The sequence below is a fragment of the Acanthochromis polyacanthus genome, chromosome 1, assembly GCF_021347895.1.
Source record: "Acanthochromis polyacanthus isolate Apoly-LR-REF ecotype Palm Island chromosome 1, KAUST_Apoly_ChrSc, whole genome shotgun sequence".
NCBI lineage: Eukaryota > Metazoa > Chordata > Actinopteri > Pomacentridae > Acanthochromis > Acanthochromis polyacanthus.
The window spans coordinates 39,038,254-39,062,369 of record NC_067113.1 but is presented as its reverse complement, the minus strand read 5'-3'; the positions used below and the strand labels follow the sequence as shown (position 1 = coordinate 39,062,369).

At 39.3% G+C, this 24,116-nt stretch overlaps 1 protein-coding gene across 1 annotated transcript in view; it reads right to left on the bottom strand.

The window, feature by feature from the left end:
• LOC110955813 (leucine-rich repeat-containing G-protein coupled receptor 5-like) overlaps positions 1–23,263 on the bottom strand; it is a 42,036-nt gene extending 18,773 nt beyond the window's left edge. The window contains exons 1-6 of the mRNA XM_022200947.2: positions 22,754–23,263; positions 13,299–13,370; positions 10,432–10,503; positions 9,935–10,006; positions 5,972–6,187; positions 3,603–3,674 (exon numbers count right to left, since the gene is read on the bottom strand). Coding sequence (XP_022056639.2) covers positions 3,603–3,674; positions 5,972–6,187; positions 9,935–10,006; positions 10,432–10,503; positions 13,299–13,370; positions 22,754–23,049 — 800 coding nt within the window. The 5' untranslated portion in view covers positions 23,050–23,263. The remainder of the gene's footprint in view (positions 1–3,602; positions 3,675–5,971; positions 6,188–9,934; positions 10,007–10,431; positions 10,504–13,298; positions 13,371–22,753) is intronic.
• Between the last annotated feature and the right edge of the window lie 853 nt (positions 23,264–24,116).

Genomic DNA, 24,116 nt, shown 5'->3' with positions numbered 1-24,116 from the left:
TTTAGATTGGGAATAGCAGGTCTATGAAGGGAATTTTTGGCTCTAGACCAGGAAACATCACTTCTAGATTGGAAATACTAGATCTTATCAAGGTTGAAAAGGGAATGCCACCTTGGGAGTAGGAATATTGCATCTATATGTGGAATGTTTAGCTCTAGACAACAGAGTTTCTTCCAGACTGGGAAGTCTGCATCTATACATGGAGTTCTTGGCTCTAGAAAAGCTACCCTCACCTCCATTATGGGAATACTGTGCTCCAGACTGGTACAGCTGCTCCATACTGGGAATATGAGCTGTGCGCTGGGAATGTCTTTATGATGGGAATGCTTCAGGACACTGTGGGAACGTCGGCTTCGGACTGGGAAAGTGTTTCATGTAAATGTTTGCGTTTGGAGCTCGCTGTTTAGCTTCGTCCTTTTTCCGTCTTTTAAGTTTATTAAAGAAACATTTAAGCGTTCCTCCTTTTCTTTCATCGCCGGCAGAGACTAGAGCATTCCTCGAGTCCACACATGGCTTCAATCAGGTCCTCACATCCCTCTCTGGGATGCAGGTGGCTGCTACACACAAATACGCCGCGAGTGGAATGAAGCTGCCACATTGTGAAAATACCATTAAATTGAAATTGCTTCAGTCTGGTTGGGAGTGAGCGAGTCCACCGGAGGACGATTGGGAACAACAATAGCCGGTTTCTGCTTCCCTAAGCTGGTACTGATGGAGCTCAGAGGGTTCTGATTGGACGAGGACGACTTTGGGTTCAGAGGGGAGAATCTCAGCTGCACTTTCTGCTGATTGGGTTCAACAGGACGAGTTTGTGATGGATCAGGTGAAGCTCATTCCTCTCATAGACGGGAAGTCTGGTTCCGTCCAGCTGTTTTTGTTCTTAGCAAATCTAAATCTTCAAAAAAGTAATTGTTTACATGATTTAGGTGGAAAAATCTAAACAAAATGCAGCAACATAAACAGAAGACCAACAAGAAAATCAGGTTTTTCTGACCTAATCGACGTCAACATTGATAGTTTGAGGCACTATGAACTCTTTGCTTTCTGTAAGTGTTGCCTGAGGGTTTTTTTTTTTGCTCCTGTCTCATTTTTCCTCACTGTTGGATTTATTTTTCACTGCAATCTAAAGTAATTTACCTCTATGGACACAGAACAAGCATGAAGAAGAAGAAGAGAACTTAGAAACATTTCATGTGTAGTATGACAGCCAGATTGACACAAAAATGGCACAAAAAGAAACAAAAGGGACAAAAAAAGATGCTAAAAATGACACAAAAAGACACAAGATGGACACGGAGTTTTAAGTATTTTTCTGAATCTCATGCTAGCTAAAAGTGACTAATGTTCAATATGAGATTTTTTGAGTCTTTACGGAAAGTTTAGTCCTTTTAGACGATCTTTGGTCCAGCTTTGAGCCTCTGTTCATCATCAGATGTTTCACCATGCTGAATGGATCTCCAACAACTTGCTCCTCTCTTCACGTTTCTGAACCATGTCACATTCATTTGATTCTTGCAGTAGCAATGTTTTTTCTCAGTTTTGTCCAAAGGTACTCAAAATTAGCCCAAAATTACTCAAAAGTCAACCAAAACGTCTCGTTAATCATCCAAAATAACACAAAAAATGTCCAAAACGACTAAAAAATTGCCTCGAAAATTGTCTAAAATGACTTGCGACACAACACTATTGGCAAAAAAAATCCTCCAGATGGTATTTAAATATAATTAGTTCCATTTCCATCGTGTTTGTGATCCGGTATGAATAAAAAATAATCCATCTACCTCCAGATGTAACTTTAGCTGCACTGAAACTTTATTTTTTTTGGACGTTTGATTGAGTTTTAAAGGGAAATAAACCGGATGAATCCTCTAAAACCCGATTTAATAAACGCTGAGTGGCAGGTGTCGCTCAGCTCTGGAGGTTCTTCGGTTCTTCGGTTCCCACAAACCTCCTCCGAGGTGTTTTGAAAGCTGGATCGGTGGTTTTCTCCTCGACCGCCGTCTTCGTCATTTACTGGAACCAGAAGATGCTAATTCATGACGTCAGCTCGAGTATTTTCCTCCTAAAAACCCGGACGTGTTTTCTTTCAGGTCTGGACCGAGATGTTTGTATTAATTTAACATTTTTTTCTGTTTTCCTTTCCGTCCTGTGTTTCTGTCTGCAGGTTTCTGTGGTTTATTATCAAACACGGGCTGCATGAATAGTAATTATGATTAGCATAGGGGCCACACACGGCGCCACGGTGTGTTTGTGTGTTTAAACCTGCCTCTCCGGTCGACTGGCAAAACAGAAACACTTCCATCCACACACACATTCCTCACATTTCACACAGTTCATGCAGGTTAATCTGCAGCGAGCATCCTGGAAAACACAGAATACACAGATCTTAGCTGCTTTCTGGGACCATTTCTCTAAAAAAAAACGGTCTTGCTACGCTTGTTTCTGCCGTTAAAAAGCTTTTAACGGCAGAAACTTCATCCGTACACATCACTTATGTGTACGGATGAAGTTGAAGTGTCCCGAAAACCCATCAGCAGGTTTATAATATATGCTTCTGTTAAAGAATCACCAGAATAACACAATTTGTCAGATGAAACAGACAAAAAAAGATGGTAAAAATGAAACAAAAAGACGCTAAAAAAGAACAAAAGACACAAAATGGACAAAAAAGATGCTAAAATTTAAATAAAATGGACAAAAAGATGCAAAAAACAAAAACAATGCACAGGAAACATGATAAAAATGACACAAAAACATTCAAAAGATGCTAAAAATTAAATAAAATCAAACAAAATGGAAAAAAGATGCCAAAATGACACAAAAGGACACAAAGCGGACATAAAAGATACTAAGAATAAAAAAAAACACACAAAAGATTTTAAAAATGAAGCAAAAAGATACAAAATGGACATAAAGATGCCAAATAAATTAAACAAAAACCTATAAAATGGACAAAAAGATGCTTAAAATGACACAAAAAGACACATTATTTTATTTATTGATCACTTTTTATATAGTTATTTTATTTATTCATTAATTTTTTCTACAGTTATTTTATTTTCTATAGTTATTTTAGTTATTTATTATATTTGTATAGTTATTTATGTATTCTTTTATTTTTATTATTTAATTATTTTTACCTACATTTATGTTATTATTCTCTTTTCCTCACTCCTCGAGTGACACCAACAGCTGAAACCAAATTCCTTGCACGTCGTCTACGTATTTGACCATTAAAGCTGATTCTGATTCAATAAGAAATTAATAACATTGATGATTTAGAATTTAAATTAACATTCAAACCGATTATTAACACTAAAAACTGAGCTGCAGGTGTTCAGGTACATGAATCAATCATTTCTACTCCTCTTTACTTCCCCATATAAACCAGATTTGTTGTTGTTTTGTTGTTTTGATGGACCCATGCTAACAGTTTCCCTCCATTTCCAGTCTTTGTGCTAAGCTAGGCTAACTAACCCCCCGCATCCGACTTTGGCTTCAAACTGAGAAAGTTTTCCTGAAATTTCCTGCAATAAAGTCGCCTCCCATCCACAAACTCTTGGCCCTGACCCCGACTCAACTCTCCACCAGCAGAAACTCACAGCGTCTCCAGACTGTGGAGTCCGTGGAAGCAGCTGGTTCCCATGGAAACGATCCTATTGTTGTTGAGATGCCTGCAGAGAGAGAAGAGAGAGACTGATGGACTAATGAAGCAGACAAAGGCCGAGTGTGTGTGTCGCTCTGAAAAGGGGCCCCGAGGCCTCTCGAGGAGCTTTTTTTTTTCTTCTTCTGGTAATTTCATGCAAATTAGCTCCGAGCCGATTGGACAAAGGAAGTGACAGCGGACTTCAATGCCGCCGCGCTGAATGCCGTCGCACACAAACACCCGGCCTGCATGTTATTAGCTGGCTAATACAGACGGACAGGGACAGTCGCTGCCACGGTTACAATTAATGCAGCCGCAGCGCCTAGCAACAGAGACACACACACACACGAACACACGGCCAAAAACAACCAGAAAATGTAAAAATGAAGAGTTGAGATGAGTTAAATCCAGATGTTTTCAATGATTCTACATCAGTTAAAAACAACAAACTAACTGACCAGGTTAGCTCGTTTTTACCCTCCTGGGTAACTTAACGACTAATATTTACTCATTTATGAACCCTGCAGCTGATTAACAACTGATTTTAAAAAAACAACTGACCAACCTACTGGTAGCTAACTAACTGCTAACTAACCAGGCAGGTGGGAAACAAAATGGCTAACCAACAAGCTAACTTACTGCTAACCAAAATGTTAACTTCTTCTCTTCTGGTAGATGCTAATTACTTGACTAATCATTGATGTTGACTTACTGGCAAAACAATGACTTAGCACCTAGCTACCTTATTGCTAACCAACTGACTAGCCTGGCTAGCAAACATGTTGGTAAACCAAAAACTAACTAACCGACTAACCTTCAACGCTACAATACTGCTAACCAACAGACTAACCAAAAACCTAGTTCACCTGTAGATCCAATAGCTAACCAAGAAACTAATCTGGCTAACCAGCTGCTAACTAAATGCCTAACATTCAAAGATAACTTGCAAATAACCAACTACCTACAAGGATAACCTAGAGCTGGGCAACAAACTGACCCTGACAGTTAACTAAATGCTAACCAACTACCTTCCAAGCTAGCTTACTGCTAACCAACGTACTAACCTTTAGGGCTTACTTGATGCTAACCTACTATCCTCATGGCTAACCGGCTATGTCAACAAATAAATTAATGCTAACCCACAGACTAGCGTAACAACTAATTTCCTTGTGAAGTTAAAATCTAAACAAGTATTGCTAATTCTTCAATGCTAAATTATTGTTAACCAACAGACCAAACTTCAATGTAATGGCTAAATTATTTAATAACCAAATAGCTTATCAACAGTTAAACCTACTAACAATGCTAATCTACTGATTAACTGTAAAAAAACAACAACATAGTGTTACCTTAGTTATTACTAATAAAATGCCTAAAATAGCTAGCTTACATGCTAATCAAATGACTAACCAACATGCTGACTCGCTAGCTAACTGATTGTTGCTCATTTACAGGCAAAACAAGCTAATTTAGGGGCCAGCCATGCGATTTATTAGCATATGGGCTAACAAGCTAACATCTAGAGGTGAAAAAGGCCTCAAATAATTATAACAATCCTAAAAATAACTAAAATGTTTAGAAATTTCAGGACAAAAATGGTAAACAGAGCATTAAAGGGTGTCAAACAAAAAAAAATCAATCAAATAGATAAAAAAGATCAATTTGATGATGGAAATGCCACAAATTGAGATATAAAAGAACAGAAAGGAGGAAGCCTGAGGATGATCTCTACTCATATTGAATTTTTTGTTATTTTCTTTCATCTTAACATAAACAGTGAAAGCAGAAGAAGAACCACATTGATTGTCTTCATGAGTCCAAACACTGCAGCTGATTTGTGGATCCATAAATCGGCCGACGGATGAGCCAAATGAGTTTTAATGTCATGGAGATAAGTCAAACCGAGGTGTTGAGTTATTATCAGCTCAGGAAAGAAGTTTTCACCTTTGATTTGAAGCCACAGACTTAATTTAATGTATTTATGATGCAAAAAAACACAAAGAGTTGGAGATGAATCTGATAAGAAGGGAAATAAATTCTAGTTTTATATGTCTGGAGGTAATAATTGAGTTTGTATCATGATTACAGTGATAACATGGGCTTCAGACTCTGGGGAATTATGTAATTTCTGCTTACTTTAAGGATATTTATGTTTGTTTTAATGTAAGAAGTTTGGCACCATTTCCAAAAAGTCCATCCTTTGTTACAGTTTGCAACTTCAGAAGCTGACCCGTTCAGTTTCTTTGTTGATTGGCTGATTTTTAGCAAAGCTTAGAAGGAATTATCTGTAAAATGACACTAAAGATTAGTTTTCAGTGTACGTACAGCACCACCAGGCGGCCCAGCTTGCTGAAGGCGTGGTTGGGGACGTGGCCGATGTGGTTGAGGGCCAGCGTCATGGCCTGGAGGGCTGGCAGCTCGCTCAGGGCCTCCACCGGGACCTCCGTCAGAGAGTTATCATCCAACCAGAGGTGACGGAGCGAACGTAGGCCGGAGAAACAGCCAACGGGAACGCTGGAGATGTGGTTGGCGTCCAGACGTCTGCAGAGAGAAAATACACACAGTCTAATTTTACTAATAGTGGTAATAAAAAAAAAAACAGATATTAAATCATAAAAATCACAATAATTCAAAAATAATCATATAAAACGGTCTTAAACACGGACATTAAAGTATAAAAGTTCAAATTAATACATCATTGTAGTAATAAAGTGTCCAAAACTCACATAGAAACCCTTAAAAGTCTTGTAAATCTGGATGTTAAAGCCACAATAACTATAACTTAATCATACTAAGGTGTCAAAACCATGGATATTAAAGCACAAAAGTACAAATAACTTCATCATTATTGTACTAAAATGTCAAAAACCCAGATATGAGCACTCCAGAGTGTAACTAATCTAGATATCAAAGCACAAAAGTCACAACAACCTTAATATTATCATAATAAAGTGTAAAAAACACAGGGATTTAGGTGGAAAATTCACAATAACTTCAATATAATCATTCTAAAGTGTCAAAACCATGGATATTAAACAAACGTACATGGAACTTCATCAATAATGTTCTAAAGTGTCAAAAACACAGATATGAACGCTGCAAAGTCTTGTAAATCTGGATATTGAAGCATAAAAGTACAATTACCTTCATTATAACTGTTCTTAAGTATTAAAGATGCAGATTTTAAAGAGTAAAAGTAAGAACAGCTTCAGCATTTAAGTACTAAAGTACTAAAAAAGATGTCAATGCATAAAAGACTCAAAAAAGCAAATATTAAAGCACAAAAGTTACGATTACTTTGACATAGCCATACCGTAGTGTCAACAACATAGATATCAAAGCACAAAAATGCATAAAACCCAGCTATTAGAGTACAAAAGTCACAATAACTTTAATATAATCACACCAAAGTTTCAAAAACCCAGATATGAACACTTCAAATTGTCGTAAATCTGGATATCAAAGCACCATATCGTCAAAATCCCACATGTTAAAATACAGAGGAACAACAAACATAAAAAATATATACTGTATATGACCTTAGTATGTTTGTTTAATAATTCCTAATATTACATTGAATGAATGTAGGAGTTCCTCAAGGCTCCATCCTTGATCCCTTGTTCCTTATTTAGGTGCTTTGAAAAATAATTATTATCATGCAGATGATACCCTGATCTATGTTTGTCATATTAGGGTTTTGCTTTGAGTGCAAATTAAAATAATGTTTGTAAAAAAACAAATAAAACAAGCAAACGGACAGAGAACATCTACTTTCCGAAGAAGGGCCTCTGTTGAGGAGTTTCTCTGTTGAGAAACAAGATCCTTCACTTCACTTTGAAGCCGTTTAAGAGGAACATTAGAAATCAAGTGTCCGCAGGCTGAGGAATGATCGGCAGGCAGCTGGAGAAGCACTCGACCCCCCAATGGACTCTCAGGACAAACGGAGGTATTTTAATGAGCAAAGACTTGATGCTCCGAGTGTGTTCAGGGAAACTCAGTCAGTCAGAGCCAACATACTCTAGGACTGGTGAAGAGCTCTATTATTGGCTAGAAAAAACAGTTTGCTTTTTGCATCAATTTGTGGCAAAAACGTCTTTGTTTATGTAGAAGAGAATTAAAAACTCTGCCAAATTTTCATGCTTTTATTGACGTTATCGTTATGCGGTACTATCTGGGTTTTTGACACTTTAGTGTGTTAATGTTAAAGTTATTGTCACTAGACAGCAAAACTGTAGAACCTCGATAGAAAATTGCCTGTTAGTTATGTTGCAACAGTTATGTTGCATAACAAACTACCATAAACAGATAAAACTGATTCTTCACTGCTATGAAACAGGAAAAAATGGTTACACTTGGTTAAAGTGCATCTATGTAATCAAAGAGTTACATCCCCACTGTGAAGCACGGTGGAGGCAGCATCATGATGAAGCACGGTGGTGGCAGCATCATGATGAAGCACGGTGGTGGCAGCATCATGATGAAGCACGGTGGTGGCAGCATCATGATGAAGCACGGTGGTGGCAGCATCATGACGAAGCACGGTGGTGGCAGCATCATGATGAAGCACGGTGGTGGCAGCATCATGATGAAGCACGGTGGTGGCAGCATCATGATGAAGCACGGTGGTGGCAGCATCATGATGAAGCACGGTGGTGGCAGCATCATGACGAAGCACGGTGGTGGCAGCATCATGATGAAGCACGGTGGTGGCAGCATCATGATGAAGCACGGTGGTGGCAGCATCATGACGAAGCACGGTGGTGGCAGCATCATGATGAAGCACGGTGGTGGCAGCATCATGACGAAGCACGGTGGAGGCAGCATCATGATGAAGCACGGTGGTGGCAGCATCATGACGAAGCATGGTGGAGGCAGCATCATGATGAAGCACGGTGGTGGCAGCATCATGGTGTTCCTCAGCAGCAGGTAGAGGGTAAATGAAATCCTGGAGGAACCTGGAGAAGATCAGTTTTCCATGCAGAGATGAATCCAAAGATCCTCAGAAGACAATAAGGTAGAAGTTCTGTTCACTCAGGATCCCTGAGGAACCTGGAGAAGAATGAGGTCGAACTTCATCTGAAAGTTCTTCTTCTAAATCCTGATTGAAGGTGGACCCTGATCCAATCACTGCTTTTATACTTTTTAATTAACCGACATCACTTGGTAGAAATCTGGCTTCACTTTGACACGAGCCACTTTGTAAATTCTTGTCAGAAAATCTAATTAAATTGACCGTGCAGCTCAATAAAAGATTAAAACTTCCAGAGGGGTGAGAAGACTTTTTATAGAAGCTCTCAGATGTGGAGAATTTCAGTTTAATTTATTTTCTGCTTTCTTTTTTTGATTCAGGGCATTTTGGCTTCAGAGAGAAAACTCACAACTTCAGGTCCTGAAATGCCAGAAACCTGTCTGTCTGTCTGTCTGTCTGTCTGTCTGTCTGTCTGTCTGTCTGTCTGTCTGTATAACTGTCTCCAACAATAGCTCTTCTGTTTACGTCCACACAGGGTGCACCAGGATGGGACTTCACATAATCGTCAATCAGATAAGCGGAGAGAAGAGACCTTAGACCAGCAGAGACACTGAGACGTCTCCATTCTTATACCTTATCTACACACTGACACACAACAGACACACAAAGAAGCACACACCAACACAAACAGACACACACCAACACACACTATCATACACAGACACACACCAACACACACACAGGTACAGTTTCACTGTAATTACTGTGTAATCAGGCTGAGAGAACACACTGTCCACGCTACATACGTTAATATACCAAGTGTGTGTGTGTGTGTCTGTGTGTGTGTGTAGATTCCGTTCCACTACAGAGTAAAATGAAACTAAAAGACGTGTGTGTGTTTGTGTGTGTATAAGTTGTGTCGTCGAACACTCGATCTCCTTTTCAGGACAAAGAAACAAATCGGCCAAAGGTGAAATAGTAACTAAAGGAAAGGCTAAGATTAGCATTAGCTTAGCATAAGGTTAGCATCATGTTGGGGTAAGAGTTAGAATATGGTTAGGCTGAGGTTAGCACAAAGTTGAGTTTAGGTTAAGGCTGCATTAGTTTAGCATAAGGTTAGGTTGAGGTTAGCATAAGGATAGCATCAGGTTGGGATAAGGGTTAGCATAAGGTTAGGTTTGAGCTCTTCATGTCTGAAACACGTCGACTGTTTCTGAATAATAAAGTCCACTGAGCCGTGGTGAGTTCAGGTGCAGAGAACATTTCAGGACTTAATAAATGGATCAGAACCACATGTGAATGGAGGAAACAAATCTCACAGCGACTGCAGGTTGTGGAGGTTGTTGAAGGCCTCAGCAGGAACAGATCTTAGCTGGTTGTTCTGAAGCATCCTGTAAACAAACAAACAAACAAACTGTAACTCTGGATGTCATTTTTAGCATCGTTTTTGTCTGTTTTGTCTTTTTGTATCATTTTAAACATTTGTTTTGTATGTTTTGTATCTTTTTGTGTAATTTTAGGATATTTTGTGTCTTTTGTTTAATTTTTAGCATCGTTTTTGTCTGTTTTATGTCTTTTTTTAACATCTTTTTTTGTTTCCTTCTTTCTATACAAACCCAGCATCAGGTACTGAGAACTCTTCAACTTGATTTCTTCAAAGCCCTCGAGCTTTTGTTCTTTGATACAGATTTAATAACCCTGCAGATGTCGGGTTCACACCAGGAGCGTTTTACAGCAGCTCGTATATTAAAGACACGGTCCTGATGCTTGCTGAGGTGTTCTACATGTGAAGGTGCAGAAGAACCAGAGGACTTACAGCACTTTGAGGTTGTAGAGGCCGGAGAACGCTCCTCTGGGGATAGAGGACAGATCGTTTCCTGCCAAACGCCTGAAACACACAGAAAGAGGAAAGATTAACACAACAGACGTGAGACCGTCGTATATGTGAGGGGATTTCTGGCTTCAGTCCAGAAGATTTTAAAATAAACCTGGAGGAGTTCATATTAAATGTGTTGCATATCTGAGTGGGTTTTATGGATTTATATGCAGCTGTGGTTGTGAAAACTTTAATGGAAACATTTAAATCTAAAAACGGGGACATGAAGAAAAACACGTCTCACATTTCATCAAATACAAAACTATAAAAAATATTTAATCAGTCGATTTAATTTAGCTTTTATGGAAAAAAAGATTCTTTCATGTCAAAGTGAAAACACATTTCTACAAAATAAAGTCACATCATCATGCTGCCACCACCATGCTTCACATCATGATGCTGCCACCACCGTGCTGCATATCATGATGCTGCCACCACCGTGCTGCATATCATGATGCTGCCACCACCGTGCTGCATATCATGATGCTGCCACCACCGTGCTTCATATCATGATGCTGCCACCACCGTGCTGCATATCATGATGCTGCCACCACCGTGCTTCACATCATGATGCTGCCACCACCGTGCTTCATATCATGATGCTGCCACCACCGTGCTTCACATCATGATGCTGCCACCACCATGCTTCACATCATGATGCTGCCACCACCGTGCTTCACATCATGATGCTGCCACCACCATGCTTCACATCATGATGCTGCCACCACCGTGCTTCACATCATGATGCTGCCACCACCGTGCTGCATATCATGATGCTGCCACCACCGTGCTTCACATCATGATGCTGCCACCACCGTGCTTCATATCATGATGCTGCCACCACCGTGCTTCACATCATGATGCTGCCACCACCATGCTTCACATCATGATGCTGCCACCACCGTGCTTCACATCATGATGCTGCCACCACCGTGCTTCATATCATGATGCTGCCACCACCATGCTTCACATCATGATGCTGCCACCACCGTGCTTCACATCATGATGCTGCCACCACCGTGCTTCATATCATGATGCTGCCACCACCATGCTTCACATCATAATGCTGCCACCACCATGCTTCACATCATGATGCTGCCACCACCATGCTTCACATCATGATGCTGCCACCACCATGCTTCACATCATAATGCTGCCACCACCATGCTTCACATCATAATGCTGCCACCACCATGCTTCACATCATGATGCTGCCACCACCGTGCTGCATATCATGATGCTGCCACCACCATGCTTCACATCATAATGCTGCCACCACCGTGCTTCACAGTGGAAACAGTGTGGTTGTAATTATGCGTTTTCCAACAGACAATCTTTCTTTTTGTGTGTTTTTCTGATTATTGCGCATGTCTTTACAGCTGTTATGGGGCTTGTTGTGGTTGTCTTGTGTCTCCAAAGTCACCTTAGCATCTTTTCCAGTCGTTTTGTGTCTCTTTATGTGTCAAAGTGCGACTGATGTCAGCAAAGCATTTTTGTATTATTGCATTTCTAGATGCGAAGCTCGTTTCCTTTCATGTTTTACTTTGATTTCTGGTGTTGCTGCTAATAAACTTAAAAACACAACTCACTTTGCAACATTTTCTGCTAAGCTGTGTATCAATCTCCTGTCATCAGTTGTGTGTTTCTTATTATCTGCACACACCAGCCCTCCCTGTAACTGCTACACCATATCAAACACCGGTCTGTGATGGGAGCTGTATGTTTTTCAGAGGCCATGGGGAGTTCAGCCAGGCCCTGTTTACCCAGCATGCACCTCTGCGGTGTCCTATCGCCGTGGTGACGTTTCTCACGCCGTGGCGACAAATATCACACGCACACACAGACACACACAGCTGGCAGCAGAGCAGAACAGCAGCCAGAGTCATGTTCAGGTCTAGCCGAGGTCAGCCCTCCTCTCAGTTTGGTCCGCTTTAGCTTCAAGCTAACGTTCGTACGGGACGCCAGGCCAGGACAGATGGAGTTACATATCAGGTCCTCACAGATATGTGAGCTGGTCGCCTGATAGGACAGCCTCAGTTCATCATCACCATCATCATCATCATTATCATTATCATCACTATCATCGTCCCAGTGCTGCAGTCTGATGACAACAACATCAGACAAACGTAGAATTATCTCAGTGTGCAGCTCACAATGTGGACGTTTCTCTGTCTCTGTCATTTTTTGAGTCTCCTTGTGGTCATTTTGTGTCTTTTTGTGATCATTTTGTGTCTTTTTGTGGCCATTTTGCGTCTTTTTGTGGTTGTTTAGTGCTTCTTTGTGATCATTTTCTGTCTCTTTGTAATCATGTTGTCCCTTTGTGGTCATTTGGTGTCTCTTTGTGGTCATTTTGTAACATTTTGTGGTCATTTTGTGTCTCTTCTCAGTCATTTTCCATCTCATTGCAGTTGTTTTGTGTCTCTTTGTAGTAATTTAACCTCTCTGTAGTCATTTTGTGTCTGTTTATAGACAGTTTGCTACAAAAGACAACTACAGAGACACAAATCAACCTCTAAAAGACACTAAATCTCTTATATTACTGTCTTTGTGTCGGATCAGCTCCAGAGCTTCAGGTCGTAGTTCAGGTGAGACTGAGTGAATTTCTAACATTGTGAGGACATCCTCAGGTAAATCATTAAATGAAGTTTGTTTAAGGTTCCAGTGAATCTCCAGGAAATGTGACGATGACGAAGATGATGAAGGTATGTGTGTGTGTGTGTGTGTGTGTGTGTGTGTGTGTGTGTGTGTGTGTGTGTGTGTGTGTGTGTGTGTGTGTGTGTGTGTGTGTGTGTGTGTGTGTGACTCACAGCTCCTCCAGGAAGTGCAGGTTGCTCAGAGCTCGGCCAGACATCACAGTCAGATTATTCATGCTGAGGTCCCTGCAGAAACACAGAATTCTTTGTTTACCTTCTGACCCCAGGTTGCATCAACGAAGGAGAAACAGGAAGTAGTAAAACACCCAGGAATAAATCAGCGTTGGGTGTAAAAATAATGAGATGTTGTTGCACGGCAGCGACATAAACACAAATCTGGAGAGTAAACGCAAAGTTAACGACTCATGAATGATTAAAGTCGACACAAAAAATCCATTCAACAAGTAGAAAGTGTTCCACAACTGCTCTGGAGGGACGTCCAGGTTTAGGAGGACCTCAGACTGAAACTTAGACTAAGTTCTGGTAGATGTTGGAACATCAGAAGATGATTTTTGGTGCATTTATTTTTTCTGCATCATTTCATTATGTAAATGTATTTATTTATTTAAAAGAAAATGCAAAATTCAGGAAAAATAAAAGTCTTTTTGTGTTATCCATGCATTTGTTTGCAGTCGTTTTGCATCTTTTAGCATTTTTTGCGCCTCTATATGGTAATTTTCTGTCTCTTTGCAGTTGTTTTGTGTATTTCTTTGATCGTTTTGTGTGTCTTTTGGGTCATTTTATGTCTCTTTGCTGTCACAGTGTATGTCTTTGCTGCCACTTTTAGTGTCTTTGGAGTTGTTTTGTGTCTCTTTTGGGTCATTTTGCATCTCTTTGTGGTATTTTTTCCCCCTGGATTTGTGGTTGATTTGTGTCTTTGTGGTCGTTTTGAATCTTTTTGTGATTTTTTTCCCCAATCATTTTGAGTCTCTTTTGGGTCATCTTGTCTTTTTGGTTGTTTTGTGTCTATTTACAGACATTTTTGCATCACTTTGTGGTTGCTTTGTGTCATTTTCTGCATCAATTAGTAGTAGAAATGTCTTATTTTCTGCGAAAGAAAACACAAAATCCAGGTAACATAAAAGCTCTGTCCTTCTGTTGCATATTTGTTTGAAGTTCTGAGTTTTTGCATCTCTTTGTCGTTGTTTTGTGTCATTTTAGATCTCTATCATACTGCTGAATTATTATCCCAATTTCTTTACTTTTGCACCATTTATGGGATGGAAACGTCTTTATTTATGCAAAAGAAATCACAAAATGCAGCTAAAATAAAAGTCCTTTGCTACATCTTGATGTTTTTGAGGAAACAGATGCTAAGAGGACGTAAATCCTGAGCCCATGAAATCTACACCTACGGGTTTACACAACATAAAGTCTGAAGCAGTAGCGCGCACACACACACACACACACACACACACACACACACACACACACACACACACAAAGGTTTCAGTCAACACACACCTGAGTGAGAAACAAGGCAGACTGGACGTTACTGGAAGCAGCAGGAAGTGAAGGATGAATGAATAGAGCAGGTTTCACTCCACATTTCTTCATTTTAGCTTGGAACAACTCGGACTTGTTCAAAGATTTACGTCAGTTTCTGGCAGGAAAATTACTTTAAGAGGTGCAGAAATATGTAAACAAACCATAAAAGCCTGTCTGGCACCCAGAAAAGTAAGAAAATACAAAGCTAATGTAGAATCAGAGCCCAGAGCTAACATCAGCTAACGGTGCTAGCAGTTATCACAGACACTTTACTGTCTGTTGACCCGAGACTCCAAAAGAACCAAAAAATAATTAAAAAAATAAATAAAAATGGAATTTACTATCAAAGAATTTCTCTACCTGAAACTAATTTCAAATTTAACAACCCTAGCTTAGAGTACCTTTGTACCGTGTCAGCTAATGTTGGATTACCTGCAGCGTAGCATCTTTACCATTAGCTCTATGTCCTGTTAGCTAAGGTGGAATCACAAGTAGCTTAGCATGGCTTTGTGCCCTTTTAGATAGCATTATGTTATGTTAGCTATGGTTGAATAAAATGTAGCTTAGCATAGTTTTGTGCCCTTTAAGATAATGTTTGATTGCTTGCAGCTTTGCACCACTAATGGTAGCTTTGTGTTTTGTAAGCCAAGGTTAGCTTAGCTTTGTGCCCTTTAAGATATTGTTTGTGTCCCTAACGTTTTGTTAGCTTTGTGTTTTGTTAACTTTGGTTAAATAATATGTAGCTCAGAGCAGGTTTGTGTCATTTCAGACAATATCTGTGCCTCTACTTTTTCATTAGCTTTGTGTTTTGCTAGCTGAGGTTGAGTCCCATGTAGCTTAGCATAGGTTTGTGCCATTTTATATGTTTATGGCTCTAGTGCTTAGTTAGCTTTGTGTTTTGTTAACTATAGTTGAATCACACGTAGCTTAGCATAGTTTTGTGCCACCTTAGATAATGTTGGTGCCAAAAACATTTTATTAGCTTTGAGTTCTGTTAGCTAGGTTGAATAACATGTAGCTTAGCATACCTTTGTGCCTTTTAGATCATTTTTGATCACCTCTGTACCTCAAACTCTATGCTAGCTTGTTAGCTATGGTAAAATCAAGGGTTGCGTGATCTAACTTTGGACTGTTAGCTTATGTTAGCTTTGTTATTAGCAGTGAAGCTAAATTGAAATCTAAAGGTACCTTGTGCAGCTGATGTTGTTTTAGCTGTTAGCTCTTTATTGCCCCGTTAGCTCTGCGCTATTAAAGCAGGTTATTTGCCTTCAATAAAAACCTTCTTAACTCATTTATAGCTTCAGATCTAAAGGCACCCTGAACCTCTAGAATTGGAATTTAGTTTATTTTTTTGTGGTTTTGGTCTCTTTGCAATGATTTTACATCTTTTTAAGACAGTTTTGTGCCCATTTGGCTCATTTGTTTCTTTTTTAATTCATTTTTTGGTTATTTTTCATCTGTCTTTTCATTTATTGTCTCTTTATGACAGTTTAATTTATTTTTGTTGTTGTTTTTGTGATTTAACGTCTTTTAAAGACAGTTTTGTGGAGCATCCCTGAGCTCAGACACTGATAAGAATGATGTTTTTGGGTTTTTTTCTGCTTCAACAATCAGTGAATTTTCTGCTCTGATGAATCTGCAGGAAAAACCCTGACGTCAGATGACTTCATTCATTTACTTTCTGCTTTTCAAACATCTGATTTTATCTGTCAGTGACTGTCATCACAGCTTCTGTTCATCACAGCTTCACATAAACAAGCCACAGTTTAGGACTTTAAATCAAGCAAAGACACAAAGACGTCAAACATTTGTAAGATTAAAAGACTAAAATCATCCTTAATTTAATATATGTGTAGAAATAATAAAGATAAATAAGAAAAATGTAAATCTAGATAAAAAAAGTCAGAATATTAAGAAGAAAATGAATGAAATAAATAAAATAATGAGAAAAAATATGATTTTTATGCATAAAGTCACAAATTTACAATAAAAATTCGGAAACATTTCAGGTTTAAAGCTTCAAATATATTTAAAAATTTAAGTTCTGTAATAATACTGCAGGAAAATATATTTTGGGATTAAATCTAGAATTGATAATAAATCTCAAAAGAAAAATGAATGTAGAAAAAGCTGAAGTTACATTAAATTAAAATAATACAAAACTGATAAGATTTTGTCAAAAAAGTTGATTAATTAGTGATTAAAGTCTTCATTTTAAGATATTAACATACAAGAAATTCACATTTTTTTCTGAATAAATGAAATAAAGTTTAAAAATTAAAGTCTAAATTTATAAAACAAATCAAAGAAAAATTGGAATATTTTGAGTATTTTTTTTCTTTTTAGATGTTTTTTAAAAGAGTCACGAATGAAGAAGCGACGAAAAAAATATGTTTTTTTTCTCTGATCGAAGCGTTTTGTTTTTCCTCAGACGATTATTCAAATGTGGCAGAAAGACAAACTCTAGGAGGAGAGAAAAGACTTTGACAGCGAGGCCTCTTTGCTTTTTGTCTCCTGGGTTTTTCTTGAGCGGCGCCCCCCCGCTGGAGGATGAGGGGGCGGGGTCTGCTCCGACCAATCAGACGACTCCGTAAGAAACCAGGAAGCAAACCAGCTCTGAAGTAAACAAGAAGATCCTGAGATCTTCAGCTTCTTGTTTATTTATTTTCTCGTTTTTCTCTTTTATTTTTTTCTTTGTCTCTTTTCAGTCTACTTTTTTATTCTTCAGTTTTATTTTTTGTTTTCTTTATTAATATTACCTAATGGTATTACTATTGAATTATTTTATGATCACTGTATATTGTAAAGCTAAATAAAAAAAATAAACAAGAAGCTGAAGATCTCAGGAGGAAACCAGAAGAAATGTTCAATTCAGGAGTTTATTACTAATGCCCCGCCAAAATAAAAGCATTAGCAGGCAAAAGAATGTTTTCTTTCCCAAAAATTAAGATGAATCCGCCTTAAATTGACGCAAAAATGGAATAAATTGGTGATTTAATACGATGAATTCATCACTAATCTACAGTCATAAATCAAGCTGAAGAGGTTTGATATTTTCCTGCAAAAAATACAGCAAAAATACTGGAAACTGTTGGTAATTTTACACCAAAATGTGCTGTATTAAAGTCAAATCAAAGTGAAAAAAATTACAAAACTGAAAATATTCTGAGAAAAAGTTAATGATGACAGATTAAAGCTAAAAATTATTTTAAAAAAATGTAAAGATTTCAGTTCATTCTTTTGAGCAAAATCACAAATTTACACAGAAATAATTAAAATATTTGACATTTAAAACAATAAAACTGAATTTATTTGGAAAATAAAGTTCTGTTTTATAGTCGACAACATTTTTCAGTCCCTCTTGTGTCTGTTTTGTGTCTCATCGGTTGTTTTGTTGTGTTTTTGAGATTTTGTGGGTTTTTTCTTCTTCAAGAACGTCTTCAAGAACCCCTGAGATCAATGACATCGTAGACTTTCTAAGAAAATATTGAAACTTTTCCAAGAACCTGAACATCTTCCTCAAGAGCCACTTGAAGGTGAAGGACTAGCAGATCCTCTTAGATGAGCAGAACGTTTTTATAAAGAAACCTCAGAACCAGACACATAAAGACATTTAACTTGTTTTATCTTTTTTCTGATTTCTGTCATCCTAACTGCTCCATAAGACGTTCCTTTCCCTCCTTCACGACATACTTCAGAGTAAATTAAAGATAAAACTGCCGTGGAGGTGAATGAGGGTGTCCAACATGGCTGCCAGAAGGGGGCGTGGCCTCCCTGTCCATCATGTTCATTGGTTCATTCATCAGAGTGAAGCTAAAGAAGCTAAAGAAGCTAAAAACATTCCAGAGCTGCTGTCAGTCAGAAACAGAAAGAAGGAAAAGAACCGTTCAGAGACTTAACGGATGACAGACGGCAGCATTGAGACGTTCTAAAGAGACTCTCGGATCCGTTTCTGTTTCATTTTTGCTGCAACTTCTTAAAGAAAAACTCTCGACCAATCAGAGGCTTCCATTGATTATTGATCAGAGAGACTTTCTGGATGCAAATTTGGCTTCTGGTTCTGATGAAGAACCCAAAACTTTCTTCCACTAGGACCAAACTTCACAAGGAAACTCTCAGAAAAACAACGGTTCCTAAAAGGTTCTTCAGAAGTTCTAACTGAAGACCTTTATATTTGGTGGATGCTTCTTCACCTGCTTCATGTGTTCTTTAAAGGTTGAAGAACCCGGAAGAGCAAAGACAGCGTGGAGATTCTCTTGAACTGATTCAACTGTTTCAAAAACTTAAACATTTTTCCTCAAGAACCGCATGATTCAAGATCTACTAGAACCCCACGGTGACCTACAGAACTTTAAAAGAAAACCTGCACTTATAAGAAAAACTCTTCAGAAACCCGGGAACCTCTTCAAGAACCCTTAAAAGTCAAGTGACCGTGGAGTTTCTCTGAAACTACTAAAACTTTTCCATGAACATAAACATTTTTCCAAGAAAACCTTTGTAGTTGAAGATCTACTAGAACCTCTTAAAAGACCTAAAGAACTTTATGAGAAAACCTGGGAACTTGTTCAAGAACTCTGAGAACAAAAGAACAGAAAGAGTTTTTCTGAACGTCACCTTCTGACGTCTCATGTCTACTTTTAGTTCAAATATCACGTTCAGGAAGAACGTCAGAACCAGAACCCGAGATCTGAGTAAATGATGATTTATGTTTCAGAACCGTTCCTCATTCTGTCCTTTGGTTGTTTTAGTTTAATAATCACAGTTAATCTGAATACATTCATGGTTCTGCAGTCGCTTAAGCTCCAGTTCTTCTTCTTGGTTCTGGGCGTTTCCCTTCAGGAACATGTGCAGCTGCTTAGAACTGATTAAGATTTATTAAACAGAATAAAGAGAACGTGCAAATTTAGAACATATTAATAATATTCTGCTGCCTGTTTCTGCTTTAGAACTACATTTTAAAATTTATCTCCAAACGTTCGTTAAAACTTCTGATGTTTGGTTGAAGTCGACTCCTGATTGGAGCTTTAATAGAAACACAAAGAACCTTTGATCCACCGTCACCGAGTGTGTGTGTGTGTGTGTGTGTGTGTGTGTGTGTGTGTGTGTGTGCCACACAAGCAAACACACACACACAGTTGTTCTGAATAGGAGGTTTTTCTTTAATGAGAGTGAAATTTAAATCCTGCACATTGTTCTGCTTTTAGGCTGCAGCCAAGACCCACAATCACACACACACACACACACACACACACACACACACACACACACACACACACACACACACACACACACACACACACACACACACACACACACACACACACACACACACACACACACACACAGATGATGTAATGCTGGAGGCCGGTCACCTGCTGGGAGGTGAAATGGATTTGAATTCATTTTAGTTTCTCGCTTTAACAGAAGTTTACACTCAAGTAGAAACACTGAAACTCTGCTGACACTGTTGTTAAAGGGCCACACCGACCCGCAGAACCCCTTTAGGAACCCAGAACCTCTTTAAGGACAATTGAAACTGTAAATATGTGCCCCAACATTGTCCAGAATGTCCGCAGGAACCACTGTAGAATCTTTAAGAACAGCAGAAATGGAAAGGAACCCCTTAAAAGTGCTTTAGAACCTCCTAAAGCGGTCCCTGATCATCTTTAAGAACCGCGAAGTTCTCAGAGATACCAATGAGAACAATACAGTACACCTGAACACCTTCCTTAGATTCAGTTCTAGAACCACCAGAACTTTAAAACTCTGTAAATAAACATTAGAGCCTCCTACAAAAAAATGAAGTGTTGGGTATCCTTTTAATTCCAGCGATTGAAATTCCGATTCCGGTTCCAGTACTAAACGGTTCTCGATTCCGATTTTCTTGATGAGTGGAGTCAAAGAATCTGGCTCTGAAATAACGGCGTGGCTCAGTGGGTAGAGTGGCCGTCTTGTAACTGGAAGGTTGCCGGTTTGATCCTCGGCCCGTCGTGTTCATGTCGAGGTGTCCCTGAGTAAGACCTCTAACTGCTCCTGGTGGTCGTGGTTAGCGCCTTGCATAGCAGCTTCCACCATCAGTGTGTGAATGTGACGTATCATGTAAAGGGCTTTGGATAAAAGCGCTGCATAAATACAACCATTTAAATGAAATTAAAATTCCTTCACAACTTCTTTGGAGTTGACATTTTGGAACTGGTTCTCAATTCCCAACTCTACTAAAGAACCACTTAAGGCATTATTAGAACCTCTGCTTGTCCTCGAGAACCACATGAACCACGAGAGAATTAAGAACTACGGGTAACCTCTTCATAGAGAAATCTTTCGATGCCTTCCAGAACTACTAACGCATTTGAGATCCCAGCGCTTCACCGGAGCTATTAGAACTTTTCCTAGTCCTCAAGAACCCTAGCCCAGGAACCACTAGCTCTCCTAAATGATGAAAGCTTGAACCTTTGAACCTCATAAAGAACCTCTGATAACAAGAAGATCTCAGAGTTGGTCTAAGAACCAACACATCCTCCTGAAGAACCACATGAAGTTCAAGAACCACAGGGAACCTCTTCATGAAGAAAACTTTCAATGCCATCTAGAACTATTAACGTTTTGAGATCTGACAGAACCAAACAGAATTCACTGAACCTGGAACATCCTCCTGAAGAATCACCTGAAATATAAGAACATCTGGAACCTCTTTAATGATCTCTAGAAATGTGGAATAAAGCATGTGAACCTCTTGAAGAACCCCTGAAACCACTCAGTGTAGACAGAACACTCTCTTTAGGAACCACAGTAAGCTCAGGGGAACCTCCTGACCACACGATAGGAACGTTTTAATTGAGACTAAATTAGTCTAAGAACTTCATAAAAAGCACTGACCTCCTTCAACAATCCCCGGTTCTGCTCAGAAGTTCTTTTTAGTGTCTTTTTCACACTCTTAAACACTGATTGTAATTTATTCAGAACCACCAGTGAACAACAGAACATAAAGAACTCAAGACCAGAGATCCCAGAATGCCACAAAAACTAATGAAACCTCTCAAAGAACCCAACCAGCCTGCTCTAGAGCCAGATGAATGAGGATCCAGACCTCTAGAACTATATAAATAAACAAATGAGCTTCTCTGAGAACTCTGAAACTCTTTTCAAGAACTACAACAAGTTCAAGAACCAAAACACCTTCTAGACAAACTTCATAAACAAGCTTTGATCCTCTTTGAGAACCCTGGTTCTACGCTAAAGTTCTCTAAGGTGACTGAAATGTCTCTATGGTTCTGATACTTTGAGCACTAAATGTAAAATAATTTCTCCAGAACGGAACCACCAGAGAACAACAGAACATAAAGAACTGAAGAATGTATTTGAGGAACCTGAAATCCTAGAACTTCTCTGAAACAAATGACTCCCTGATAAATGAGGATCCAGACCTCTAGAACTTCAGAAATAAACTGTTTAACCTCTTGAGAACCCGAACATCCTCCTGAAGAACCACAAGAAGCTCAAGAACCATTCTGAGAACTTTTAGTTCTGCACAAAAGTTCTTCAAGATGTCTGAAATCCTCTCTGGCTCTTTAGTTCTGATACTTCTAATAATCTCTCCAGAACCACCAGAGAACAACAGAATATAAAGAACTGAAGAATGTATTTAAGGAACCTGAAATCCTAGAACTTCTCTGAAACTAATGAAACCTCTCAAAGAACCTGAACACTGTCCTCCAGAGTCATTTAAACATGGATCCAGACCTCTAGAACTTTACAAATAAGCTTCTTTAAAAACCCAAACACTCTTCAGAACCACAACATCCTCTAGAAGAACCATGACCATCCTCTAGAACCCTGGTTCTGCTCTAAAGTTCTCTGGAATCTTTCTTTCTGAGACTTTGAGAACTGACTTCAAAGCAGCTTTTCTCCAGAACCTCCAGTGGACAGAACACGAGCTGAACTGCGGCTGCGCGGACAGGTGCTCCGATTCTCACGACTGCATAACATCACACGCACACGCGCACGCCCGCACACATGTTCTGAGCCACTTTGAGAACTTTCAGAGCAACAGGTTGATGCAACTGCAGCAACCGTGGACTTACAGGTAGGAGGTGAAGACGCTCAGGTTGGCCGGGATCTGCCGGAGCCCCAGATCCGAGCAGTCCACCCGGTGCAGCAGCCCGGACACCTCGCACCGGCAGCGGCCAGGACAGCTGCTGCGCCCCGCTGCCCGCTCCCCGTCCCCGGAGCTCTCCCCCCGGGGCACCGCGGAGCTGTTCCCCGCTGCTGCAGCCTCCTGCACCTGGGACGCTGCGGAGCTCTGCACCGCGGACACGGAGCTCCGGAAGCCGGCCGAGAGGGCTGCAAAGGCGGCCAACAAAGCCACGCAGCCCCGCATGTCCTCCGCGGGTCCTGGAAGGTTTTGCGTCAGGTGAAGAGGCGCTAATCTCGGATCGAAACCGCGATGTTCTCCGCTCAGTGGAACCGGATCACTGGAGGTTCTAAGTGGAACCAGAGGAGATCCAGCAGGCTGTGAGTCCGTCCACTCACTGAGGAGAGTTCAGCCCGTCCACGTTATATAGAGCCGTGTGTGTGCGTGTCTCTCTCTCTCTCTCTGTGTGTGTGTGTGTGTGCGTGTGTGTGTGTGCGCGTGCTGCAAACAACATCTCAGTCAACATGTTTGTTCTCGCGTGAAATTTCACACGTTTCTGATCATTTTATGCAAAAAAATCAACTTTAATATTTTCCAGTGAAGTTTTAATTCAGTTCATTGATGATTGATTATTGATTTCTGTGCATCCAGTTGGTTTTCTGCATTTATTGCAAATAAAATCACGATTTAAGGCAGAATTCTGTCATAAAAATAACTTTAAATGTTTTAAAAATGTCTGATTTTAACTTTTTAAAATTTATTTATTTTATTTTATTTTTACAAAATCTGGCCCCAAGTGTAACAGAAAAAGTTGAATATTCAGTGGATTTTTTAAAAAAAATTTTGGCTTTAACATGAGAGTTTTGGGATTTTTTTAAAACTAGAATTAGTGTTTGTAACTTTTAATAATTTTTCTTCTTTATTTTTGTCATTTTGCAGCTTTTTCTCAACATTTTTTCTTTAGTTTAAGGTTGTTTTGTTGCTTTTTCAACATTTAGCATCTCATTTATGTCCGTTTCTGTCTGTTCCCGACAGTTTTCCATCTGTTTGTATTTATTTTTCATTGATTTTTCACGTCTTTTGTGGTTAATCAGTTTTCTTTTGGAGCTGTTTGTTGTCTTCTGTCGTCGTTTTCTCTCTTTTCGGTCACTTTGGTCTCTTTCTCGGTGTTGTTCTGTTAATTTTTGTTCTATTTTCAGCTCTTTTTAATTATTTAAACATGCATTTGTGTTTATTTTGTGTCTCTTCTTCATTAATTTCTGACATTTTTTGTCTTTCTATCAGCTCATTTTTTTCCCGTCTGTTTGTTGTTT